Here is a 23,516-nt window from a genome sequence, read left to right as displayed (position 1 = left end):
CAATTGGCCGGGCGTGGTGGCTCACGCCTATAATCCCAGCACTTTGGGAGGCCGAGGCGGATGGATCACTTGAGGTCAGGAGTTCGAGACCAGCCTGGCCAACATAGCGAAACCCCGTCTCTACTAAAAATATAAAAATTAGCTGGGTGTGATGGTGCGAGCCTGTAATCCCAGCTACTTAGGAGGCTGAGGCAGGAAAAAATCACTTGAATCCGGGAGGCAGAGGTTGCAGTGAGCTGAGATCGCGCCACTGCACTCCAGCCTGGGTGACAGAGAGAATCCATCTCAAAAATAAAGTAACGAAAAGTGTAGCAATTGGCCCCGTCGTAGAACAGAGCAGATGGGGCTGGGGCCCTGGGCAGTGTCCCAAAGGCTTCTGGCAGTGTCTGCATGGGAGGTCCAGGGTCTCTGGCAGAGGTTTGGGGTGGGAACATGCAGGGACTCAGGGCAGTGACTCTTTACTGTATGGACGGAGTAGAGGTGTCGGCATGAGCGCCACACTTAGTGCCCCCCCCACCTGTGTAGACACAGCCCTGCCCTGGTTGAGGTCGGGCTGCAGACATGGGCAGGGTCTTCAGGCCACAAACCTCTGGTGGGTTCTCAGCGCCGCTCCGAAATCCTGCAGCATTTCCTTAACAGTGAACTTCATGCTCCAAGAAACCCATTCTCCCTATGCCCCGCCTTCACCTCCATCACCTCTGTCTCATACTATGCTCCTGGTCCCTGACCCTGCAGGCAACCTTACTGGGGACAGAGCACCATCAGGGCAACCACAGGGACCGCTTCTCCTGCCCAGCTCCTGGGGTGCATCTGCACCCACCACCTCTGCCTTCTCCTTGGATTAAGCAGCACCGCCCATATCCAGAACATGCTCCTGCCATTGCTCCTTCTAGTTCCTTCTGCATGACTTAATCCCCCTCTTGCAGATCTTCCCATCCACCCATCAAGGTGGAACAGCACCCATTTTGTTTATTTTTTATGTATTTATTTTTTGAGACATGGTCTTGCTCTGTCGCCCAGGCTGGAGTGCAATGGTGCAATCATGGCTCACTGTAACCTCCAACTCCTGGGCTTAGTGATACTCTCAACTTAGCCTCCCAAGTAGCTGAGACTATAGGCATGTGCCACCCCGCCCAGCTAATTTTTTTTTTTTTTTTTTTTTTTTTTGAGACAAAGTCTCGCTCTGTCACCCAGGCTGGAGTGCAGTGGCAGGATCTCGGCTCACTGCAAACTCTCCCTCCGGGGTTCACGCCATTCTTCTGCCTCAGCCTCCCAAGTAGCTGGGACTACAGGTGCCTGCCACCACGCCTGGATAATTTTTTGTATTTTTAGTAGAGACGGGGTTTCACTGTGTTAGCCAGGATGGTCTTGATCTCCTGACTTCGTGATCTGCCCGCCTCGGCCTTCTAAAGTGCTGGGATTACAGGCGTAAGCTGCCACGCCCAGCCTAATCTTTTAATTTTTTTGTAGAGACAGAGTCTCACTATGTTGCCCAGGCTGGTCTTGAACTCCTGGCCTCAAACAATCCTCCCACTTCAGCCTCCCAAAGTGCCGGAATTTGTGTGAACCACCGCGCCCAGCCAAGCCCCCATTTTATCCAGGAGCTGAAAAGCTCCTGGACCCCCTGCGGCCGGCCCCCTTTTTCCCAAAGATCTCCTCCTGTGAGGCCTCCAGGAGCCCACACTGCCCTGGTCTCTGCCCACCTCCCTGCAGCCCCTCCATGGTCCCCTCTGTTGCTTCTCTTCATCTCCCTGACCTTGTCAGCAAAGGATGGGGAGCCCTAGACTCAAGCCTGGGAACCTCTCTTAGCTCCTGTAGTTCTCCCTTCATGATGGCCTCATCCTGTGTCCCAGATCTCAATGCCCACACTGAGGTCTCCAGCCTGGGCTGCAACCCTGAACCCCAGGACCCCACATCCAGCCACTCTTGACTCATCCACTTGATGTTGAACTCGCTGCAGGCCAGTGCAGCCACATTGAATTCTGCATTTTTCCCTCTTCAAATCTTCTCTCCTTCAAGACTTTCTCATCCTCCCAGGCCCACGGTCAGTCTTGTTTCTGTCCTACTCCTCCTTGAGTAAGACCTCTTGGCTCCACCTCCTAAACTCTTCCAGAACCCACCCGCCTCTTCCACTTCTACGACCCCAATCCTGGTCCAGCCTCCGCCCTCACAGTCTGACCCCTCCCAGCAGCCAGAGGGAGCTGGTTCACAGCTGTCCGTTAGGTCCCGTCACATCCTAGCTCAACCCTGATGGCTCCACGCCAGGTGGGTCCACGGGCACTCTTTGAGAAACCCCAGCCTAGGTTTTCTCAGCTCTGAGAGAGCAGGCTCCTTCCCCGCCCCCGATACCTGACAAAAAAGGACTTTAAAAGCTACACACACACACACACACACACACACACACACACACTTTCTCTCTCTCTCTCTCTATATATATATACACACACACACACATATACATATATACATATATACACGTATACACACATATATACACATATATACATGTATATATACACATATACACACGTGTATATACACGTGTATATACACACATATATACACGTGTATATACACATATATACACGTGTATATATACATGTATATATATAAAAGCTGGGCGTGGTGGCGGGCGCCGTAATCCCAGCTACTTGGGAGGCTGAGGCAGGAGAATCGCTAGAATCCAGGAGGTGGAGGTTGCAGTGAGCCAAGATTGCACCATTGAACTCCAGCCTGGGCAACAAGAGTGAACCTCCGTCTCAGAAAAACAAAAAACAAAAACAAAACCAAAAATGCTCCACACACCCTGTGCCCCTACTAGCAAATGCCAAGCCCCTTCAACTCTGGCCTGCCAGCCTCCCAGCCTCACCCACTTCCACCCATCCCCTCACATACCTGGTCCAGCCCCTCTGGCCTTCCTACAGCTCCACAAACCCACCAGGCTCAGTCCTGCCTCCTGACCTTTGCACTCTCAGTACCCTCTGCCAGGAGCACTCCCTGCCCCAGACCCTCTGGGAGCTTGCCTCTTGTCTCCCTCAGGTCTCTGCTCAGACACCACCTTTCCGACTCCCACACCTCCCTACCCCTACCCCCATTGCTCACTCTCTGTCTTCTTGTTTGTTTGTTTTTGAGACAAAGTCTCACTGTGTCACCCAGGCTGGATGCAGTGGTGCGATCTCAGTTCACTGCAACCTCTGCCTCCCGGGTTCAAGTGATTCTCCTGCCTCAGCCTCCCAAGTAGCTGGGATTACAGGGGCGCACCACCACGCCAGGCTAATTTTTGTATTTTTTGGTAGAGATGGCGTTTTGCCATGTTGGCCAGGCTGGTCTCGAACTCCTTACCTCAAGTAATCTGCCTGCCTCGGCCTCCCAAAGTGCTGGGATTATAGATGTGAGCCACTGCGCCCCGCTGGTCTTAACACTTATCACTACTTGAAGTTATGATAATGGGATGGTGGGGCTGCCCACCTGCAGGCAGGGCTCTGTCAGTGCTCAGTCTCTGTGGAATGACTGGGGAGCACCAGCCTGACCCAGAACAGCCTAGAGGAGCACCTAGCACAGCCATCATGTCCCATCAGCTCCTGCATGGCTGACTGTTTGCAGGAGGCCTCGCATGTCACCAGTGGATGACTCCGCTTGGCGCCCAGAGTGTCTGATGGGTCCTGATCCACGCCCTGGGTGTGGGTCTTACCTGCTTCAGGGTCCAGGCTCCCTAGAGCCAGGGTCTGGAGTGGGCACACAGCTCCAGGCTCCACCACTCCCCAAGTCCTTCCACTCTTGATCTTGGCTTCTCCAGCTCCTCCCGCACTCCCCCAGGGGGGCCCTGGTGCTTCAAAGTCAAGACCAAGTCCCCGCACTTTGGAAGGCTGAGGCAGGTAGATCACCTGAGGACAGGAGTTCAAGACCAGCCTGGCCAACATGATGAAACCCCGTCTCTAATAAAAATACAAAAATTAGCCGGGCATGTTGGCATGTGCCTGTAGTACCAGCTACTGGGGAGGCTGAGGCAGGAGAATTGCTTGAACCCGGGAGGTGGAGGTTGCAGTGAGCCGAGATCGTGTCATTGCACTCCAGCCTGAGCAACAGAGCGAGACTCTGTCTCAAAAAAAAAAAAAAAAAAAAAAAAGAGCAAGAAGTCAAGAGCAAGTCATGGTCTTTGGGTCAGACAGAGCTAGGCCAGACTCTAAGTAGCTTTGAGGCATGGGGAGGTGGCCTGTGTCTCCCCCATCTTGGTATGTTCCCAGGAGGGTACTCTGTACCCACAAGGGCAGGCTGCAGCAACCCTGCCGTCCACAGAACTCTCTGGGGCTCACTTTGGTCAGGCGGTGGCTTAGTCGCCTTTCACAGTGGTCCCAGGGAATTTCATTTCCCTGCCACTCCACATTCTGGCAGGTGCCAGCCTGTCCCCAGAAGGGTCACTGGGCAATGCTTCCTGGATTTGTTCTGAGGAAGAGGAGGTTGGCTTGTGCCCTGCCAGCTGTCCCCTCCCCCACCCCTTGCAGTAACTCCCCAGACTTCCTCCCTGACCCTCTGCCAGGTTAGCGTCCTTCCTCATCTAAGGGTGGCCGGGGCCACGTGAGCGCCGGGGAAGCGGGAGTAACTGACACCAGTGAAGGCTGCCACAAGGCACCTGGGACTTCTCCCAAGCCAGGAGCAATCGGAGCTGACCAGGGACCCAGGGAGTCGGCAGGGAAGAGGAAGGGAGGGGCCTGGACCCAGACTTGGAGCCTGGGGCTGGACGCCAGCCGACACCAAACCAGACACAGCTCACCCAGCCCCGGTCCCCGCCTGCCCTGCCTAAAGGTGACTTTGGAGGTGGTAGGAAGGAAGATCAAGTTTCCCTGGTCAGGAACAATACTAGATCCATAAATGCCTGTCCTCAGAGGCCATCAGACTCTCCCAGAACCCAAGGCGGAAGGAGAGTGCTGTGGGCTCTGGCAGCCACTCCCGGGAAGGTGAAACCGAGCTGGCCTGCAGGGAACAGGGGCCGCCTCGAAGGAGGGGCTGAGTCCAGCCCTTCTTCCCTGCTTCTCTCTCATTGGAGTTCTAGGGGGTCCAAGAAGACTTGTGTCCAGACAGAGAAGTGGAGGGTGTTTGTCAGCATTCCCAAGCACAGATGGGGAAACTGAGGTTGGAGCAGACAAGGGACAGAGGACACTGGGGGCAGCAGGAGCCCCTCCAAGAGCCCCTGACTGACATCATCCCAGGGAGCCCAGAGGCAGGAGGCAGAGGGTCAGGTGGCCCCATCTGTCCATGGGGAAGGGGGCCAGGCCCCCAGGGTGGATGCCAGGAGCCCAGCCTCTCGGGCCTCTCCTGAGCTCCCCCACGTAGCTCATTTAAGGTTTGAGTAGGTCTAGATGGGGAAGTGCGGGGCCCGGGGAGGAGGGGTGCCCACTTGTCAGAGTCATTCCACTGCTCAGAGATGTTAATTTGTCAGATTCAGAGACAGGAAATTGGCCGCCGTTTCCTGAGACAGTGGGGGCCTCCCTGGCCTCCTGCACATGCCCAGAGTGGCGATCTCCGGCAGATAGATGCAGACGCTCGCTCGCAGACTCAGTGCCACCCCCCACTTCCCCTCCTGGCTTCTCCTCCCTGAAACACAGCGAGGGCCAGACCCAGTGGTAGAGGGGCCCTGCCCCAGCCGCAGGCAGACAGGGACGGCTGCACAGGAAGCCCTCATCCGCACGAGTCGCTCAGGCTCACCTGTTCAGCCTCATGGCGCATCCCCTGGCGCCCTTCTGGGCTGGCAGGCGGGGTCCCAGCCTTGAGGGCTACCCCAGACGCAGGAGACGGGCAAGGCTGCTTCCTGGAGACAGCCACCTGGTCCCAGCAGATCCCCAGGCCTCTTCCTGCTGTGGGTCCTGCTCAGCGACCAGCCCCTGAGCCCTGGAGGTGGTGGGGGCCAGCCCCCCACTCCCTGCCCACCTTGAGCTTCCTGGGTGAGACACCATCCCTTAGGCTGGGCCTGAGTCCTTGGGCCCCATGGACCCAGGTGTGCAGGGCCGGTCACATGACTCGGGGCTGTCTCGGGTTTCTCCCAGGAGGGGCCCTCTCAGCAAGGACCTCCTCCCTGCTTTAGGCTGGGAAGCCTAAAGCAGATGCCAGGGAAGATTCCAGCAAAACATAGGGATTGGGGCCTGTGGAATTGGCTGCACAGGTAACTGGTCAGGCAGGCATTGGATTGACCAAACGCCCCACAGCCCACATGCGGCTACGCGGAGGCCTCCCCCAACACCTCCTCCCACATCTGGCAACCCCCGCCCCCAACACACACTCCTGCGCTTTGCCCTTGACTTGGCCTTTGCATCTGCCCTGGATAGCCCTCCTGCCCTGTCCAGGCCCCTCTCCTTCCTGTGCCCTGCCTGGACAGCCGAGACCCAGTCTGGATCCTTCAGACTTTGAGGGGTCCCCATAGACCCCCAGCTTACTTTCCTTCCTGTGCCCATATACCCAAGTTCACACATCACTGCCCTTGGGGTGCAGCCCAGGCAGAACCAGTGACTCCGGTTCCATATGTGGTATGAGGTTTGTGTGGGCCCAGAGGGGAACCGGTGTCATGGCCTGGACGGTGGATGGTGCATTTGACCTTGGACAGATCACTTCCTTGCTTCTGGTCTCTGTTGCCTTGTCTGAAAATGGGTAATAAAAGCTCTTACTGTCAGCCGGGTGCAGTGGCTCGCGCCTGTAATCCCAGCACTTTGAGAGACCGAGGCAGGCGGATCACTTGAAGCCAGGAGTTCAAGAGCAGCCTGGCCAACATGGCAAAACCCCGTCTCTACTAAAACCACAAAAATTAGCTGGGCGTGGTGGCGGGTGCCTGTAGTCCTAGCTACTCAGTGGGCTGAGGCAGGAGAATCACTTGAACCGGGAGGTGGAGATTTCAGTGAGCCGAGATTGCGCCACTGCACTCCAACCTGGGCAACTGTGAGACCCTGTCTCAAAAAACAAAACAAAACAAAACAAAAAAACGGAAAGCTCTTACTGTCAGCCAGGCACAGTGGCTCACGCCTGTAATTCCAGCACTTCGGGAGATGGAAGCAGGTGGATTGCTTGAGTCCAAGAGTTCGAGACCAGCCTGGGCAATATAGCAAGACCCCCGTCTCTACTAAAAATACAAAAATTAGCCAGACATGGTGGTGCATGCGTGTAGTCCCAGCTACCTGGGAGGCTGAGGCAGGATAATTGCTTGAACCCCAGGGGACGGAGGTTGCAGGGAGCCAAGATCGTGCTACTGCACTCCAGCCTGGGTGACAGAGCGAAACCCTGTCTCAAAAAAACAAAAAAGCTCTTACTATCTCTGGCTGTCCAGAGTCTAACATAACACCTAGTGTGCCCGAAGCAACACTAGTGTCTGCAGTGATAACTCCTTGCCCGTGGCCCTTCAGTCCTGCCAGGGGTGGGATAAACCCCTCTAAATCCCCAAGAAAGGTGGGCCTGGGCCCTTGGCTCCTTGGTGGTGGAGGAAGGACAGGTACATGTCCACCCCCAGCCCCACCTCGGCCTCTGGAGCTGCTGGGGGTAGGCCAGGTCACATGGAGGGGATGGGATGTGTCCCAGCTGGGGTGAGGGTCTTCTAGCCAGCGCCTCTTGGGGACACTTGCCTCTACCCTCAGCACCCCTGCTAATCACTCAGCAAGATGTGCATGAAATTTGACCTGCGCCTGCCTGATAGCATCTCCGGGTACCAACCTCCCTCCTCACCCCGCAGTGCTGCCCCAGCCCCGCGAAGGCCCCGCTCTGCTGGGGAGGGGAGTGTTTTTCCCAAGAGGGCAGGCAGGCTCTCTACATCCACCGGGGGGGATTAGCGCCCCAAGGTTGCGGGTATAAAGCTGCCTGCACACCCTGCTGTTCTATAGAGGCAGGCAAGGAGCAAAGAGGGCCAGGCAGGCCCCCCTGGACGGTCAGACAGACAGGGGGGGCAGGTGGGGCGGGGGAGGGGACAAGCGCCATGTTCTATGCTTGTCTCTTCTCAGCTGCCTGTCAGCGTGAGTACCTGCCTTCCCCCACTCCAAGCCCCTTGTGGTCCCCACCCCACTGAGGACAGAGGGGCAGGGAGGGAGGACTTGGCCACAGGCTAGCTAGACCTTCCAGGGACCACTCTTCCGAGCAGCTTCCACTCCCAGGAAGCCAGGGATAACCCCAGAGAAGGAGGCCCCAGCGCCTCGGTCCTTCCAGCGCTGCTAGGACCCTGGAGTGGACAGTCAGTTCCCAGCCTGTCCACAAGTCCCGTCTGCTGGGAAGGGTCCAGACTTCTGGGTCTTGAGCATCATAGCTCTTCAGTCACCCTATCTGGCGTGACTTCAGGATGAGGAAAGCTGATGAGGGCTGCTTCCAGGTATTAAGGATCCTGGGTCCTGCAGGCCCCAGCCTGCTCTCCACATGGGCCCCTGATCAGTGCAGTCAGGGCTGGCCGGGGGTAAGCAGGACTCTTGGACGGGCCTGACCTTGCTGGGGGTTGGCTTCAGGCTGCATCTTCCCCTCCAGGTGGGCTCAGGCTTAGGCTGGGGGCGGGGACAGCAGGAAGAGCTGACCTGGTGGCCCCTCCCCACAGAAGGTGCCATGCGGGCCAACGAGACTGTGTCGGAGGCCAGCCCCGGCTCCACCGCCAGCCAGACCGGCGTTCCTACTCAGGTGGTTCAGCAGGTGCAGGGCACCCAGCAGGTAGGATGTGGCCCTCCCAGGGGGCAGGGGAGGGACTGTGAGGGGGGCAGTGCAGGCTGTGGCCTCGGGGGCCTTGCCTCCCCTCCCCGCTTCCTGCTGGAGCCATATGCTCACCTGTTCTTATCAAGATGTGCACAGCAGCCGCCCGCCACCCAACCGCGCCAGGCCTCCCTGGGGGAAGCGGCAGCTCAGCTCCTCCTGCCTTGTCTCCACAGCGGCTGCTGGTCCAGACGAGCGTGCAGGCCAAGCCAGGCCACGTGTCGCCCCTCCAGCTGACCAACATCCAAGTGCCCCAGCAGGTAAGGCTGCTGCACCTGGCCACCACCCTGGAAGGCTCCCTCAGGGGAGGACCAACCCTGTGGCAAGCCTGGATCCGTCTTCACCAGGATCGAGGGAAGAGTCCCCATCCAGGGGCTGCCCTACCTCCTGGCTCTGGGCAGTCACCTCCCCAGGGTGAGACTATCAGGCAGGGGCCATTGGGGACAGAGGAGCTGCAGGAGCCATCTCAGCAGAGAGAACAGGATGTATAGTTGGGAAGGTGGTTTTCGGGTCCAACCCGGTGTCCTGAAGCAGAGAACCCAAGGCCGGGTTTAGAGTCAGGAGTCCACAGCCAGCACAGGGTGGTCTGTCCCCCAGAAGGCTGCACATGAGGTGCCGCGCACACCCGTTTACGACTGATCAGCGCAGAACTGGACAAAGTACTGTTGGGTTTTACAATGGCTCGATCTCGGCTCTCTGCAACCTCTGCCTCCAAGGTTCAAGTGATTCTCCTGCCTCAGCCTCCTGAGTAGCTGGGACTACAGGTGTGTGCCACCACGCCCGGCTAATTTTTGTATTATTAGTAGAAACGATATTTCACCATGTCTGCCAGGCTGGTCTCGAACTCCTGACCTCAGGTGATCCGCCTGCCTCGGTCTCCCAAAGTGCTGGGATTACAGGTGTGAGCCACCACACGCAGCCTAGTACTATTGGGTTTTAAGGATGACAGCACATTCCACATGGCCTGACAACAACTCCGGCTCTGCCGCTTCCTGGCTCTAGGACCTCAGATAAGCGCCTTTGCCGTCCTGAGCCTTGGTGTCACCCTCTGTGAAGTGGGGGCAGTAGCTGAGCTTCATCAGGGCTGTCAGGGCGATTCTGTGAGCTAACAGGCGTGAAGCACTTAGAATGTCGCCTGGCACTGCGCAGATGCTCGGTGCAACCGCACGGGCTGTCATCAGTGATCTGCCCTCCCTCTCCCTCCCTGGCCCCAGGCTCTTCCCACGCAGCGTCTGGTGGTGCAGAGCACAGCCCCAGGCAGCAAAGGTGGCCAAGTCTCCCTGACGGTCCATGGTACCCAGCAGGTGCACTCGCCCCCAGAGGTAAGTGGTGGTCCTGTCGGCCGCCCTCCCCCCTGCTGTCTCCCCAGGTCAGCAATGTATCCCCATAGTATATTTTGGGCTCCCTGCCCCGCCCTCCAAGCCCACTTGCTCCTCCAAAGTCCTGCCTCCCTCTTCACTCCCAGTGTGACGCCCTTGTTGACCCCAGGTAGGGTGGCTTAGCTGCCCCATTCCTGGCCCTGCCAGCTCTGAGCTAAGCGGCCGTGGAGCTCCGCTCTGGGAGAAGGAGGTGATTTCCTGGGTTGAGATGGCCCTGGCAGCTCCAGCTCAGGGAACTGCGTTCCAAGAAACAAAGTGGGTTCCTCTTCCCTCCGGAGGGTGGGACAGTCTCTTCCAGGAAGCCTCAGACCACAGGGTAGATTCTGGGGACCCACAACACCAATGAGGGTGTTGAAGACAGGCTGTGGATGCTGTCTGCATCAGAAGCTCGGGGTCAGATGGCTGGCCCAGCCACTTCCTCTTGTGGGACTCTGGGCAGGCCTCTGAGCCTTGTTTTGTTTTGTTTTTGAGACAGAATCTCGCTCTGTCCCCCAGGCTGGAGTGCAGTGGTGCGATCTCAGCTCACTGCAACCTCCGACTCCTGGGTTCAAGCGATTCTCCTGTCTCAGCCTCCCGAGTAGCTGGGATTAGAGGCATGCACCACCATGCCCTGCTAATTTTTGTATTTTTAGTAGAGATGGGGTTTCGCCATGTTGGCCAGGCTTGTCTTGAACTCCTGACCTCAGGTGATCTGCCCACCTCAGCCTTCCAAAGTGCTGGGATTACAGGCATGAGCCACCACGCCCGGCCCCTTTGAGCCTTCTGAGCCCTGAGTTTTCTCTGTGTCAAACAACTGATGGTATCAACCACCCCTCAGCTTGCTGTGAGAATTACAGCCTGAGGCACAGTGGGGCTCAGAGCAGACACGGGGCTCTATGGCCAGCTGGGCTCTATGGCCAGCCGCCGGCTGGGATCAGCCCTGTGCCTCACCACCTGCAGCCGTGTGACCCAGGGCTTGTCCCTTCCCCTCTGCCCCTCCATTGGGAAGTGGGGGTGCCATGAGATTCCAGTGAGTACATTTAAAGCGCTCAGTGCAGTGTCTGGTGGGAGTCAGCCCAATATCACACCAGAGGCTGCTGTTGTCATTGCTATAACCTTTGAGGATCAGCCCCAGGAGAGCTTCAGGGGTGCTGGGGGCACCACCCACCATCAGCCAACTTTGCTGGGGAGGGTTAAACCCCCATCGTTGCCGGGAGTTTACTGGGGCTGTTTCGGGGAGTAGGCATTTGGATGCTTGGGACGCGGTCAGTTACAAGCCTGGGTGGTTGGGATAGGTCCCCACAGACTGCCGCCCTCCCCAGACAGCTCTCCTGAGAAGGGTGTGTGTGAGGGTCCAGGTGTCCCAGAGGGGGTGCGAGCCCACTTCAGAGAGGATGCAAGCCCACCCCAGAGAGGATGCAAGCCCACCCCAGTGGCACTCCTGTGTCTCCTTCCCTTACAGCAGTCACCGGTGCAGGCCAACAGCTCTTCTAGCAAGACGGCCGGGGCCCCCACGGGCACGGTGCCACAGCAGCTGCAGGTCCACGGTGTCCAGCAGAGTGTCCCCGTCACCCAAGAGGTGCCAGGCCAAGGCGGGCGTGGCTCAGGCCAGGGGTACTGGCCAGGCAGCCTCTGCAGCCCCCCACGGCTGTGCCTCTGGCCTATTAGAGCCCAGCCCATGTGGGTCCAGCTCCCGCCTGCCACCCTGGCCTTTGATAAGCATCTCTGCCTGTCTCCAGACTCAGCATCCTGGGGCTGGAGGATGGGGGAGCCATGGGGAGGACAAAATTTGAACCTCCTGGAAGGAGACTGGGGCATAGTGGGCCATGGGAACCACTTGGAGAAGCCACCTGAGCCTCTTTGGGCCCATTTGCCTGAAGGAAGCCCCGAGGCCACATCCTGGCTCCTTCTGGGGAGGATTTCAGAGAGGGGACCCAGCCCCCAAATCCACACCCAGCCTCTGCAGGAGGCAGACCCCTGAGCTGGTGCAGGTTAAGACGCTGGGGCTTCGCGCCACCTGGTTGTTACCACTGAAGTTGAGGGGGTTCCCAGACCCTTGAAAAAACAGATGAAATCCATAGACCCTTCTCCAAGTGTGAACAGAAACCCTGTCCCAGAGGATTCACAGATACTCCCCCGCCTGGCACTAGAGCCCCCGGAACCTCCAGACCTAGGTCCAGGCCCCAGCTCCTCCACTCAGCACCCTCTTCCGCCAGCCTCTGTCCCTGGCTCTGCACCCCTAGGACAATCCCCGCATGCCCGCCACAGCACAGAACAGGGCAGACAGTTGACACTGGGGGATGTGGGGAGGAAAGATAACCCAAGGCCTTGCCTGCGGGTTCTTGGCACAGCTTCAGGGGCCTGTAGGGAGAGGGGGCGGAGAGCGGAGACCCCGAAGTTAGTCCCAGGTTCAACTCAGCCCTGCCGCTTCTTGGGATCCTCACTTTGCCCCTGTGAGTAGATGCCCATTAGTAATGGATCCAGCACCCTCTTTGCTTGGCTGGAGAATGGCAGCCTCTTGCTTACGGGTCTGCTGTGAGCTTTACAGAAGTTCAGGTGTGCAGGGACTGGGTGGGTTGACGGCCATCGTTGCCATGGTCATCTTAACGTTGCCTTTCCCCTCCCAGAGATCTGTGGTCCAGGCCACTCCACAAGCGCCCAAAGCCGGCCCGGTGCAGCCGCTGACCGTGCAGGGCCTCCAGCCAGTCCACGTGGCTCAAGAGGTGTGTGTCTCCCCCTCCTACCCCAGGAGCAAAGGGGCTGGTCCCGGGCTGGGGCTGGGGAGTGCAGGCCCCTGAGGCCGCAGGGAGGGAAATGCGTCTGTGAGCTGCAGACCCTGCCCTAGATCCTTCCCCTTTCCTGGCCCCCTGGCAGCTCAGGGTCCAGGTTTTGCTAAGAGAGATCTGGATTCAAATCCCGCTTCTTTCTTGCCCTGGGTCAGTTCTAACCCCTCTCCGAGACCCCGGGCGGCGGGGATCTTCCCTCGGGTGGCTGCGTGCGCGCTCAGCAACCCGGTGGGTGGAGGCCTGGAGCCCCGCCCGCGGCCGCCCCCGTTGACCCCCCAGTGTCTCTGTTTGTCCTCCAGAGCTCAGGCAGTCAGTTTCCCGCTAGGAAGGCAGAGCAGCGAGATCCCCGGCCCACGCCGCCGCCGGAGCCGCCGCCCCGGCCGCCCGCGTGCAGCGGCGAGGCCCCGCAGCTAGGCAGCCCCGAGCAGCCGCCGCCCCATTACGAGCCGGGCGCCGAGCAGTGGGTGGAGCTGGTGGGCGTGCTGCCCCCACACCTGCTCCTGCCGCAGCAGAAAGTGGTCTTCGAGCCACTGCCCCGGCTCCCGGCCCGAGCCAGCCCCGACCAGAGGGTCAGGATCCAGAGAATCCCCCAGGTGCTAGTGTTCGGCACGGCCGCTACGGCCCTCAAAGTAGGTGGCGGACGCACGGTCGGGGGGCAGCGGGCGGGCGGGGGCGGGGGCGCCCGGTCTGGGCCGCCCACCAGGCCCCGCAAGCCCTGTAGACCCCACCTCCGCCCGACGGGTCGGTCTGGGGACCCGCCTCTGACTCCCCACCCAAGCCCCGTCCAGGTCCCAGCTCCGCCCCTGCAGACGAGGGTGGGGGGGATGGAGGTGGGGGACTCAGGCCCCGCCCCTAAGGCCCTGTCAGTGATTCCAGCTTCTGTCCCACCAACCGGGGCCCCAGGCTCCGCCCCTCACATCCTGTGCCCGGTTTCCAGGCCCCACCCCTGAGGCCCTTTCTGTAGCTCCAGGCTCTGGCTCCAGCGATAGCCTTGCCCCTGTGCCTGGGGTCCAACTTTCACGCCCACCGCAGGACCCTGTCTCGGGTCCCCTCCACTGCCCGTCAGGCCCCACCCTTGCTGGCCCCAGCCGAAGCCGAGAGTCCTGGCTTCTCCTGACACAGCTCTTCCTGATCCCCAGCCCTGGCCTCCTCCAGGGTGTTTTGTTGAGAGTCCAGAAGCCACCCTTGGGTCCGGGAGCTGGACGTCAGGGATAGCCTGGGTGGGCACCAGCCCTTTAGAGGGAGAACCGTAGGAGCTGGCCCACCCCTGACCCTCCACGTGCCCTTCCTCTGCCCCAGGTGCAGCAGCTCCAGCAGGTGCCTGTCCCACACGTGTACTCCAGCCAGGTGCAGTATGTGGAGGGCGGCGATGCCAGCTACACGGCCAGTGCCATGTAAGTGAAGGGAAAGGGGTGGGTGAGGGACTCAGGTCTGTGTTGGACCCTCCCCAGGCTCCCAGGACACCAGGCCCCAGTCCCAGCCCTCAGCAGGCCATCCGGCCTTCAAGGCCTCAGGTGACAGACACACAGGTGGGCACTCCCCAGGGGCAGCCACACCAACGAAAAGTAGTGAAGCAGAGGGACCCTCGAAGGTTGGGAGAGGCACCCTGGCATAGCTTAGGGCTGGGGAGTCAAATGAGCCTGGTTTTTAACCAAAAAAAAAAAAAAAGAAAAGGCCAGGCTCGGTGGCTCACGCCTGTAATCCCAGCACTTTGGGAGGCCTAAGCAGGTGGATCACTTGAGCTCAGGAGTTCAAGACTAGCCTGGCCAACATGGTGAAACCCTGTCTCTACTAAAAATACAAAAGTTAGCCAGGCATGGTGGCAGGCACCTGTAATTCCAACTACTCGGGAGGCTGAGGCAGAAGAATTGATTGAACCCAGGAGGCAGAGGTTGCAGTAAGCCAAGATCGTGCCACTGTACTCTAGCCTGGGTAACAGAGCCAGACTCCATCTCAAAAAAAAAAAAAAAAAAATCATTTGACTCTCAACCCTGTCCCAGAGGGGATGCTGTGACCCGTTTCTTTGTTTCTTTCCAGAGATACTCTAAGAACAGAAATTCTAGCTCTCTACCCATTTTTTTCTTTCTCTTTTTTTCTTTTCTTTTCTTTTTTTTTTTTGGAGACAGAGTCTTGCTCTATCGCCAGGCTGGAGTGCAGTGGCATGATCTCAGCTCACTGCAACCTCTGCCTCCTGGGTTCAAGCGATTCTTGTGCCTCAGCCTCCTGAGTAGCTGGGATTACAGGCAGACACCACCACACCCAGCTAATTTTTGTATTGTTAGTAGAGATGGGGTTGGTCAGGATGGTCTTCAATTCCTGACCTCGTGATCCACCCCCCTCAGCCTCCCAAAGTGCTGGGATTACAGGCATAAGCCACCGCACCGGCCTCTTTTTCTTTTTTTCTTTTTTTTTTTTTTTTTTTTTTTTGAGGCAGGGTCTCACTCTGTCGCCCAGGCCAGAGAGCAGTGGTGCAATCAGGGCTCACTGCAGCTCACAGGCTCAAGCAATCCTCTTACCTCAGCCTCCCTAGTAGCTGGGACTACAGTTGTGCACCACCATGCTCAGCTAATTTTTGTATTTTTGTAGAGCTGGGGTTTTGCCACATTGCCCAGGCTCATCTCCTTGAACTCTTGGACTCAAATGATCCTCCCCTCTTGGCCTCCGAAAGTGCTGGTATTACAGGCATGAGCCACTGTGCCCAGCCTCTACCCGCTTTCTTTGGTCAGAAATAGACGCATGACATTCCATCCATACCTTATTTCTTTCCTGGCTCTTCTCCCACGTGTCCTCGTGGGTCCTGGTCACCCTCTTAGCTGCTGTGTAATAACCCCTGTGCAGATGTAGCAGCCACGATGTCATCAGTTCCCACCCAGTGATGCGTAGGGGGCTTCTTCCCCTCCCTGGGTACAGCGCTACCATTCCTGTGTATGGGCCGTGTCAGGCAGGTGCCACGTCCTGGCCCCGCTTCAGTCCCGGCTCTGGCTCCTCACCGGGAGTCCTCCATGCTACCTTCCCTCTCCCATCTCCACAGAAATCGCTGCAGTACTAGAGTTACTGTTGGTTTAGTTTCTAGAGGTTTCACTTGGTTTTCTTTGCATTTGCGTGATTTCTTTTTTTGTCCCTGCCACTTATTCTTCTGGGGACAACGCTGGGATTGGTTAGCTCATAGATTGACTTAGTCCTAGGGTCATGATGCTCTGATCGACCCCAAGGGGCCTGGTCCAGGCACCTGAATCGTGAGGTTTGGTCCCCGGCATCTGGCTACCTCACAGTTGCATCTGTTTCTTTCCAGTGCTGCTAATCTTTTCACTTTGTGGTTGAGCCAAGCTGGCAGGGGCCAGACAGGCATTGCAAAGAGGAGCCCGGTGTCCAGGGGTTCCTGCTGCCATCCCTGGTAGCGTCTCTCCTGTCTCTCCTTTGCTTCTGTCTGAATTCCTCTCTCAGTGATCGTAGTGTGATTGCACCTAGTTCATTGCACCTAGTTGCTATTGGATTTTTCTGCTGGGAGAAGTTATTGCGGGCCACTCCTGCTGTCAACTGCCCACTGCTTCTGTCTCTCCCTCTGAGTGAATTACTGTGAGTTCCTGACCCTTTGCCAGCCCTATCCCTACCCTGGCCAAAGCCACAGCCCCTGGGCCTCCATCCCTGGTCCTGTTCTGGGGGGCATCCAGAGCCGCACACATTCATTTATTCAGTCATTCAGCAACCATCTACTGAAGCAACGTTTTTGCAGCACACATTGCATGCTGGGTGCGCAGGAGTGAGCAGGCTGTGGCCCCCGCCTTGGAGAAGTGGGGGCTCTTGCTCAGGTCATGTGCTCTTGGTGTCACTTTGTGTGGTAGACACAGGGCAGGACAGAGGGATCGAGAGCTGGACCTCGTGTCTGACAAAGACCATGCTTCCATATCTCCTTCCACTGTCCCCCTCAACTCCTTCTCTTTGTTCACCCACAATCACTCGGGCATGCACTGCTCCCTCCCCTACCACCTTTTGACTGACCGCACTGTCTTTCTGGATGTTTAATTTTTTTTTTTTTTTTTTTTTTTGAGATGGAGTTTCCCTCTTGTTGCACAGCTGGAGTGCAATGGTGCAATCTCGGCTCACTGCAACCTCCACCTTCAGGATTCAAGCGATTCTCCTGCCTCAGCCTCCCAAGTAGCTGGGATTACAGGCACCCACCACAACACCCGAGTAATTTTTTGTATTTTTAGTAGAGACAGGGTTTCATCATGTTGGCCAGGCTGGTCTCGAACCCCTGACCTCAGGTGATCCACCCGCCTTGGCCTCCCAAAGTGCTGGGATTACAGGTGTAAGCCACCGCGCCTGCCCCCCCGCCTTTTTTTTTTTTGAGATGGAGTTTCACTGTGTCACCCAGGCTGGAGTGCAGTGGCATGATCTCAGCTCACTACAGCCTCTGCCTCCCAGGTTCAAGTGATCCTCCTGCCTCAGCTTCCTGAGTAGCTGGGACTACAGGTGTCTGCCACCATGCCTGGCTGATTTTTGTATTTTTAGTAGAGATGGTTTCACCATGTTGGCCAGGCTGGTCTTGAACTCCTGACCTCAAGTGATCCACCCGCCTCGTCCTCCCAAAGTGCTGGGATTACAGATGTGATTACACTGCACCTGGCCTAATGCTATGTTTTTAATCACTAGTACATTGAAAGAGTTCAAAGATCAAAACTATGTCCAACGATGTTTAGTGAGATGGTGAGAGGTGCCCCCCGCCTGTCCGCCTCGACGGAGCCCTCCACACCCACAGATGACAGACATGCATGCCACATGCAACGCATTCTTCCCTATTGTTCGGTCACACCGTCCCCACCCTTCTCTGCCTCTTACCTGCCCTGTGGTAGGTTCTGGAGCTTGTTCTTTTGGGGGACGATGAGCCCTGCCTCCTTCTCTTTCACCCCTGTGTAGGATTCCATCATCTTTTATTAACAGCCCCTTAGGCCGGGCGCGGTGGCTCACGCTTGTGATCCCAGCACTTTGGGAGGCCGAGGCGGGTGGATCACAAGGTCAGGAGATCGAGACCACAGTGAAACCCCGTCTCTACTAAAAAATACAAAAAATTAGCCGGGCGTGGTGGCGGGCGCCTGTAGTCCCAGCTACTCGGAGAGGCTGAGGCAGGAGAATGGCGTGAACCCGGGAGGCGGAGCTTGCAGTGAGCCGAGATCGCGCCACTGCACTCCAGCCTGGGCGATAGAGCGAGACTCCGTCTCAAAAAAAAAAAACAAAAAAAAAAACAGCCCCTTGAGGTTGAACCCCTGGTGGTTTTTATGTTTGTGACGATTTGCAGCCTCAAGCCTGTGTCACCGATGTCCATCCCATCACGGGGTATCTGAAGGAGAGAGGATTCCCCAGCCTGGGATAGGTAGCTTGGCTCAGGGGAAACATATCTGCATTCCTGATGGTCTCCTCCAATCACAGCGTCGCCTTCTCTAGTCCCTTCAAATCACAGCGTCGCCTTCTCTAGCCCCACCCCCTTCCTGCCTCGCTCACTGCTCCATCACCTTCTGTTATGATTTCTCCTTTACTTTTGCACGTGGCTTCTTGCTTGTCTCCCCAACTAGACGGTCAGCTCCTTCAGGGGCCGGGGCTTTTCATTATTGTCCATTGCTGTGTCCAAAGTGTGTGAAAAAGTGCCTAGCACACAGTAGGCACTCCAAACACTTGCCAATTTTATTTTTTTAATGAAGTGTGTAGCATTGCAAGTTCCCTAACCCTTCAGTATATATATATTTTTAATTAAAAAGACAGGGTTGGCCAGGTGTGGTGGCTCATGCCTGTAATCCCAGGACTGTGGGAGACTGAGGCAGGCGGATCACTTGAGGTCAGAAGTTCGAGACCAGCCTGGCCAACATGGTGAAACCCCGACTCTACTAAAAAAATACAAAAATTAACCTGGTGTGGTGGTGTGTCCTGTATTCCCAGCTTCTTGGGAGGCTGAGGTGAGAGGATAGCTTGAACCCAGGAGGCGGAGATTGCCGTGAGCCAAGATCGCGCCACCACACTCTAGCCTGGGTGACAGAGCAAGACTCTGTCTCAGTAAGTAAATAAATAAATAAAATAACAAAAATAAAAAGCCAGGGTCTCACTGTCACCTAGGCTTTGCTGCAGTGGTAGTATGGTTATAGCTCACTACAGCCTTGAACTCCTGGACTCAACTCCTGCCTCAGCCTCCCAAGTAGCTGGGATTGCAGGTGTGCACCACCACGCCTGGCTAATCTTTATATTTTTTGTAGAGATGTGTTTTCACTATGTGGCCCAGGCTAGTCTTGAACTCCTGGCCTTCAACGATCCTCCTGCCTCTGCTTCCCAAAGTGCTGGGATTACAGGCAGGAGCCACCATGCCCGGCTGAGTTCCCTCACCCTTCTATCTCAATTTCCTAATTTCCAAAGTGGGGAAGGTGACTCTGATGCCAGAGGACTGGCTGCTTTGATGATTATATGAAATACTGCCCATCAGGCACTCAGGATGGTATCCAGTCCGTTGTAGGTGAATGCTAGGATCTGCTCCTTGCTGCAGGGGTGCTGCTGCTTCCCCAGTCCCCTCCTGGGACCCCCCTTCCTGCACAGTCATGCCCCCTGGCCCCCCAGTTCTCATCCCCCTAACTCTCCCCCGGCTTTGCCTCTTTCCCAGCCGTTCCAGCACCTACTCCTACCCCGAGACGCCGCTGTACACACAGACGGCAAGCACCAGCTACTACGAGGCCGCGGGCACGGCCGCCCAGGTCAGCACCCCTGCCACCTCCCAGGCGGTGGCCAGCAGTGGCTCCATGCCCATGTACGTGTCCGGCAGCCAGGTCGTCGCCAGCTCCACCAGCACTGGGGCTGGGGCCAGCAACAGCAGCGGAGGTGGTGGCAGTGGTGGTGGCGGCAGCGGCGGGGGAGGCGGTGGCGGGGGTGGCAGTGGCAGCACCGGAGGCGGCGGCAGCGGAGCAGGCACCTACGTGATCCAAGGCGGCTACATGCTGGGCGGCGCCAGCCAGTCTTACTCTCACACCACCCGTGCCTCGCCAGCCACGGTAAGTGCCGCAACGCGGGCCCCAGAGGAGGCAGGCAGTGGTGGGTGGTGGGCACTAGAAGCCCAGTCCATGACGGTGGTTACCAACCACGGTTAGCAGGAGCCTGCGTGGCCCCCAATGAAGAGTACATATGCAGATGTCCTGGGATTGAATGCTGTGTGGCCTCAGATAAATTACTCAGCCTCTCTGGGCCTCAGCTGATATGCATGAAGTTCTTAATACTACAGAAGTGTTGTCTGTTGTTGGCTGGGCGCTGTGGCTCACACCTGTAATCCCAGGACTTTGGGAGACCGAAGTGGGTGGATCACCTGGGGTCAGGAGTTCAAGACCAGCCCGACCAACATGGTGAAACTCCATCTACACTAAAAATACAAAAATTAGCCGGGCATGGTGGTATGCACCTGAAATCCAAGCTACTCAGGAGGGTGAGGCACAAGAATTGCTTGAACCTGGGAGGTGGTTGCAGTGAGCGGAGACTGCGCCACTGCACTCAAGCCTGGGAGACAGAGCAAGATTCTGTCTCAAAAAAAAAAAAAAAGTGTTATCTATTCTTCTTTTTTTTTTTTTTTTTTTTTTTTTGAGACAGGGTTTTGTTCTGTCTTCCAGGCTGAAGCACAGTGCTGTAATCATAGCTCAGTGCAGCCTCAAACTCCCAGGCTCAAGTGATCCTCCCAGCTTACCCTTGCAAGTAGCTGGGACTACAGGTGTGCCCCACCATGTCCGGCTAATTTTTTTTGTTTGTTTAAGACAGAGTCTCGCTCTGTCGCCAGGCTGAAGTGCAGTGGCACGATCTCGGCTCACTGCAACCTCCACCTTCTGGGTTCAAGTGATTCTCCTGCCCGAGCCTCCCGAGTAGCTGGGACTATAGGCGCGCCACCACGCTCAGCTAATTTTTGTATTTTTAGTAGAGACAGGGTTTCACCATGTTGGCCAGGATGGTCTCGATCTCCTGACCTCATGATCCACCTTCCTTGGCCTCCCAAAGTGCTGGGATTACAGACGTGAGCCACCGCGCCTGACTGATTTTTAAAAATTTTTTTTGTAGAGACAGGATCTCACTCTGTTGCCTAGGCTGGTCTCGAAATCCTGGCCTCAGGCGATCCTCCCAGCCATCTATTCTGATTAAAATTGATGATAGAGAATAGATAATGAGGGCAGAGAGAAGCCAGCACTGCCATGGGGAGCTTCCTGAACAGGGTTCTTCCACCATCAGGAAGGCTGGTGCTGGAACCTCCCTGTGCCTAGAAGTGGTTGTGTGAAGTCCCTGAGGCAGCCCTGGATTCCAACCCTAACCGGGCCCTTCGACATTTGTGCGATTGTGGGGTGGGTCAGTGCTGGTGGTCCTGGTGGTCCCTCATGGTCCTGATGTAGCCTGGCTTCTAGTCTATTCTAGTCTTTTTTTTTCTTTTTTGGAGATGGAGTTTTGCTCTTGTCACCCAGACTGGAGTGCAGTGGTGCAATCTCAGTTCAGTGTAACCTTCCCACCTCCCAGGTTCAAGCAATTTTTGTGCCTCAGCCTCTTGAGTAGCTGGGATGACAAGTGCCCACCACCGCACCTGGCTAATTTTTGTATTTTTAATAGAGACAGGGTTTCACCATGTTGGCCAGGCTGGTCTCTTAACTTCTGACTTCAAGTGATCCGCCTGCCTTGGCCTCCGAAAGTGCTGGGATTACAGGTGTGAGCCACCACTCCTGGCTTGGAAATTTGATTTTTTTCACTCTGCATAAATTCATATAATTTTTTTTTTTTAGAAGGAATCTTGCTCTGTCACACAGGTTGGAGTGCAGTGGTGCGATCTTGGCTCACTGCAACCTCTGCTTCCCTGTAACCTCTGCCTCCCGGGTTCAAATGATTCTCCTGTCTCAGCCTCCCAAGCAGCTGGGACTACAGGCGCAGACCACCACTCCCAGCTAATTTTTGTATTTTTAGTAGAGACGGGGTTTCACAATATTGACCAGGCTGGTCTCAATCTCCTGATCTCGTGATCCACCCACCTGCCTTGGCCTTCTAAAGTGCTGAGATTACAAGCATGAGCCACCGCGCCCTGCTAATTTTTTTTTTTTTTTTTTTGAGACAAGGTCTCACTGCTATCCAGGCTGGAGTACAGTGGCTCGACCATAGCCCACTGCAGCCTTGAACTTCTGAGCTGAAGGGATCCTCTTGCCTTACCCTCCCAAATAGCTGGGACTGCAGGTGTGCACCATGACATTAGCTAATTTTTAAAAAAATTCGTTGGTAGAGACAGGGTCTCCTTATGTTGCCCAGGCTGGGCTCAAGTGATCCTCCCACCTTAGCCTCCCAAAGTGCTGGAACTAAAGGGGTGAGCCGTGCCCAGCCTTTAATGTATTTAGCTGCACAAGGCAACTGTATTGGACAGTACAGTTCTAGAGAGTTCTGTGGGACATAGTTCCTGGGGAGGATGGCAGTAGGATGTGCTAACTTATGTGGGTGTGGCTGTCAGGATCCCAGCTGGAAGTCGATATGGGGCACTCAGCCTCAGCACTCACAGATGACGGAAGCACCTCTGACTGGTGCTCTCCCATCTCCCTCTGGCCCCAGGTCCAGTGGCTCCTGGACAACTATGAGACGGCTGAGGGCGTGAGTCTGCCACGGAGCACCCTCTACTGCCACTACCTGCTGCACTGCCAGGAGCAGAAGCTGGAGCCCGTCAACGCCGCCTCCTTTGGCAAGCTCATCCGCTCCGTCTTCATGGGCCTGCGAACCCGCCGTCTGGGCACCAGGTAGGGCCGTCCGTCTACTCCAGCAGCCCCTGGGGAATTGGCGGGCATGCCAAGGCCCACCCCCACTCCAAGTCATCTTAGGCAGTCTAGTCCAGCCCAGCCCTGCCTGCCTCCGCCAGCCTCCTCAACAGCCCCGCTCACTCCCACCCCAGGCCTTTGCACTGGCGGTGCCTTCCACCTCATGTGCTTCTCACCCCTCCTTACTTGCACGCCCCCTGACTGCCTCAGCTAAAACCGCAGCCTCCCCCTCTCCCCTGCCCGACACCCCCAACCCTGCTTTATTTTATTTTTCTATTTAGCATTGAGCACCCTCACATGGGCTTTTTTTTGTTTTTGTTTTTTTTTTTTTTTTTTTTTTGGAGACAGAGTCTCACTCTGTGGCCCAGGCTGGAGTGCAGTGGCTCAATCTCGGCTCACTGCAACCTCCGCCTCACGAGTTCAAGCCATTCTCATGCCTCAGCTTCTTGAGTAGCTTGGGACTACAAGCATGTGCCACCACGCCCAGCTAATTTTTAAAAAATACTTTTAGTAGAGACAGGGTTTTGCTATGTTGGCCAGGCTGGTCTTGAACTCCTGTCCTCAAGTGATCCACCTGCCTTGGCCTCCCAAAGTGCTAGGATTATAGGCATGAGCCACCGTGTCCGGCCCACACGTGCCTTTTACGTGACTTATTTCAGTTGTTGTGGTCCATCTGCAATGCTCGTACCTTGATGACCCGGGGTTGTACCTAGTCAATGCTTCATCAGGGCCTGTGAGTCAGTGAATTCATGCGGGAAGGAACAAGAAGCCATCCCACGAACCCACCCCTCTCTTCCTCTCCTTTGCAACCCCCGTGGCTCACCCCCACTCACGTCTCGGTTCCCGTTCCCAGCTTCAGCGTCACCTCATTCAGCCATTCAGCCATT

At 56.6% G+C, this 23,516-nt stretch overlaps 1 protein-coding gene across 3 annotated transcripts in view; it reads left to right on the top strand.

Annotated features, from left to right (window-relative positions):
- RFX1 (regulatory factor X1) overlaps positions 1–23,516 on the top strand; it is a 46,694-nt gene that overhangs the window by 15,841 nt on the left and 7,337 nt on the right. For 2 of the 3 annotated variants that reach the window (XM_032169927.2, XM_058424569.1), the window contains exons 2-10: positions 8,552–8,661; positions 8,877–8,960; positions 9,915–10,022; positions 11,521–11,637; positions 12,686–12,781; positions 13,144–13,473; positions 14,144–14,238; positions 19,485–19,869; positions 22,430–22,611. In XM_032169927.2, the coding sequence (XP_032025818.1) occupies positions 8,560–8,661; positions 8,877–8,960; positions 9,915–10,022; positions 11,521–11,637; positions 12,686–12,781; positions 13,144–13,473; positions 14,144–14,238; positions 19,485–19,869; positions 22,430–22,611 (1,499 nt within the window). In that variant the 5' untranslated portion in view covers positions 8,552–8,559. The remainder of the gene's footprint in view (positions 1–8,551; positions 8,662–8,876; positions 8,961–9,914; positions 10,023–11,520; positions 11,638–12,685; positions 12,782–13,143; positions 13,474–14,143; positions 14,239–19,484; positions 19,870–22,429; positions 22,612–23,516) is intronic. The other variant, XM_032169928.2, reaches the window with a different exon arrangement.

This window comes from Hylobates moloch, unplaced genomic scaffold, assembly GCF_009828535.3.
Source record: "Hylobates moloch isolate HMO894 unplaced genomic scaffold, HMol_V3 SCAFFOLD_12, whole genome shotgun sequence".
NCBI classification, from domain to species: Eukaryota; Metazoa; Chordata; class Mammalia; order Primates; family Hylobatidae; genus Hylobates; species Hylobates moloch.
Note: the sequence above shows the minus strand (reverse complement) of the source record. Positions and strands in the feature narration are given on the sequence as shown.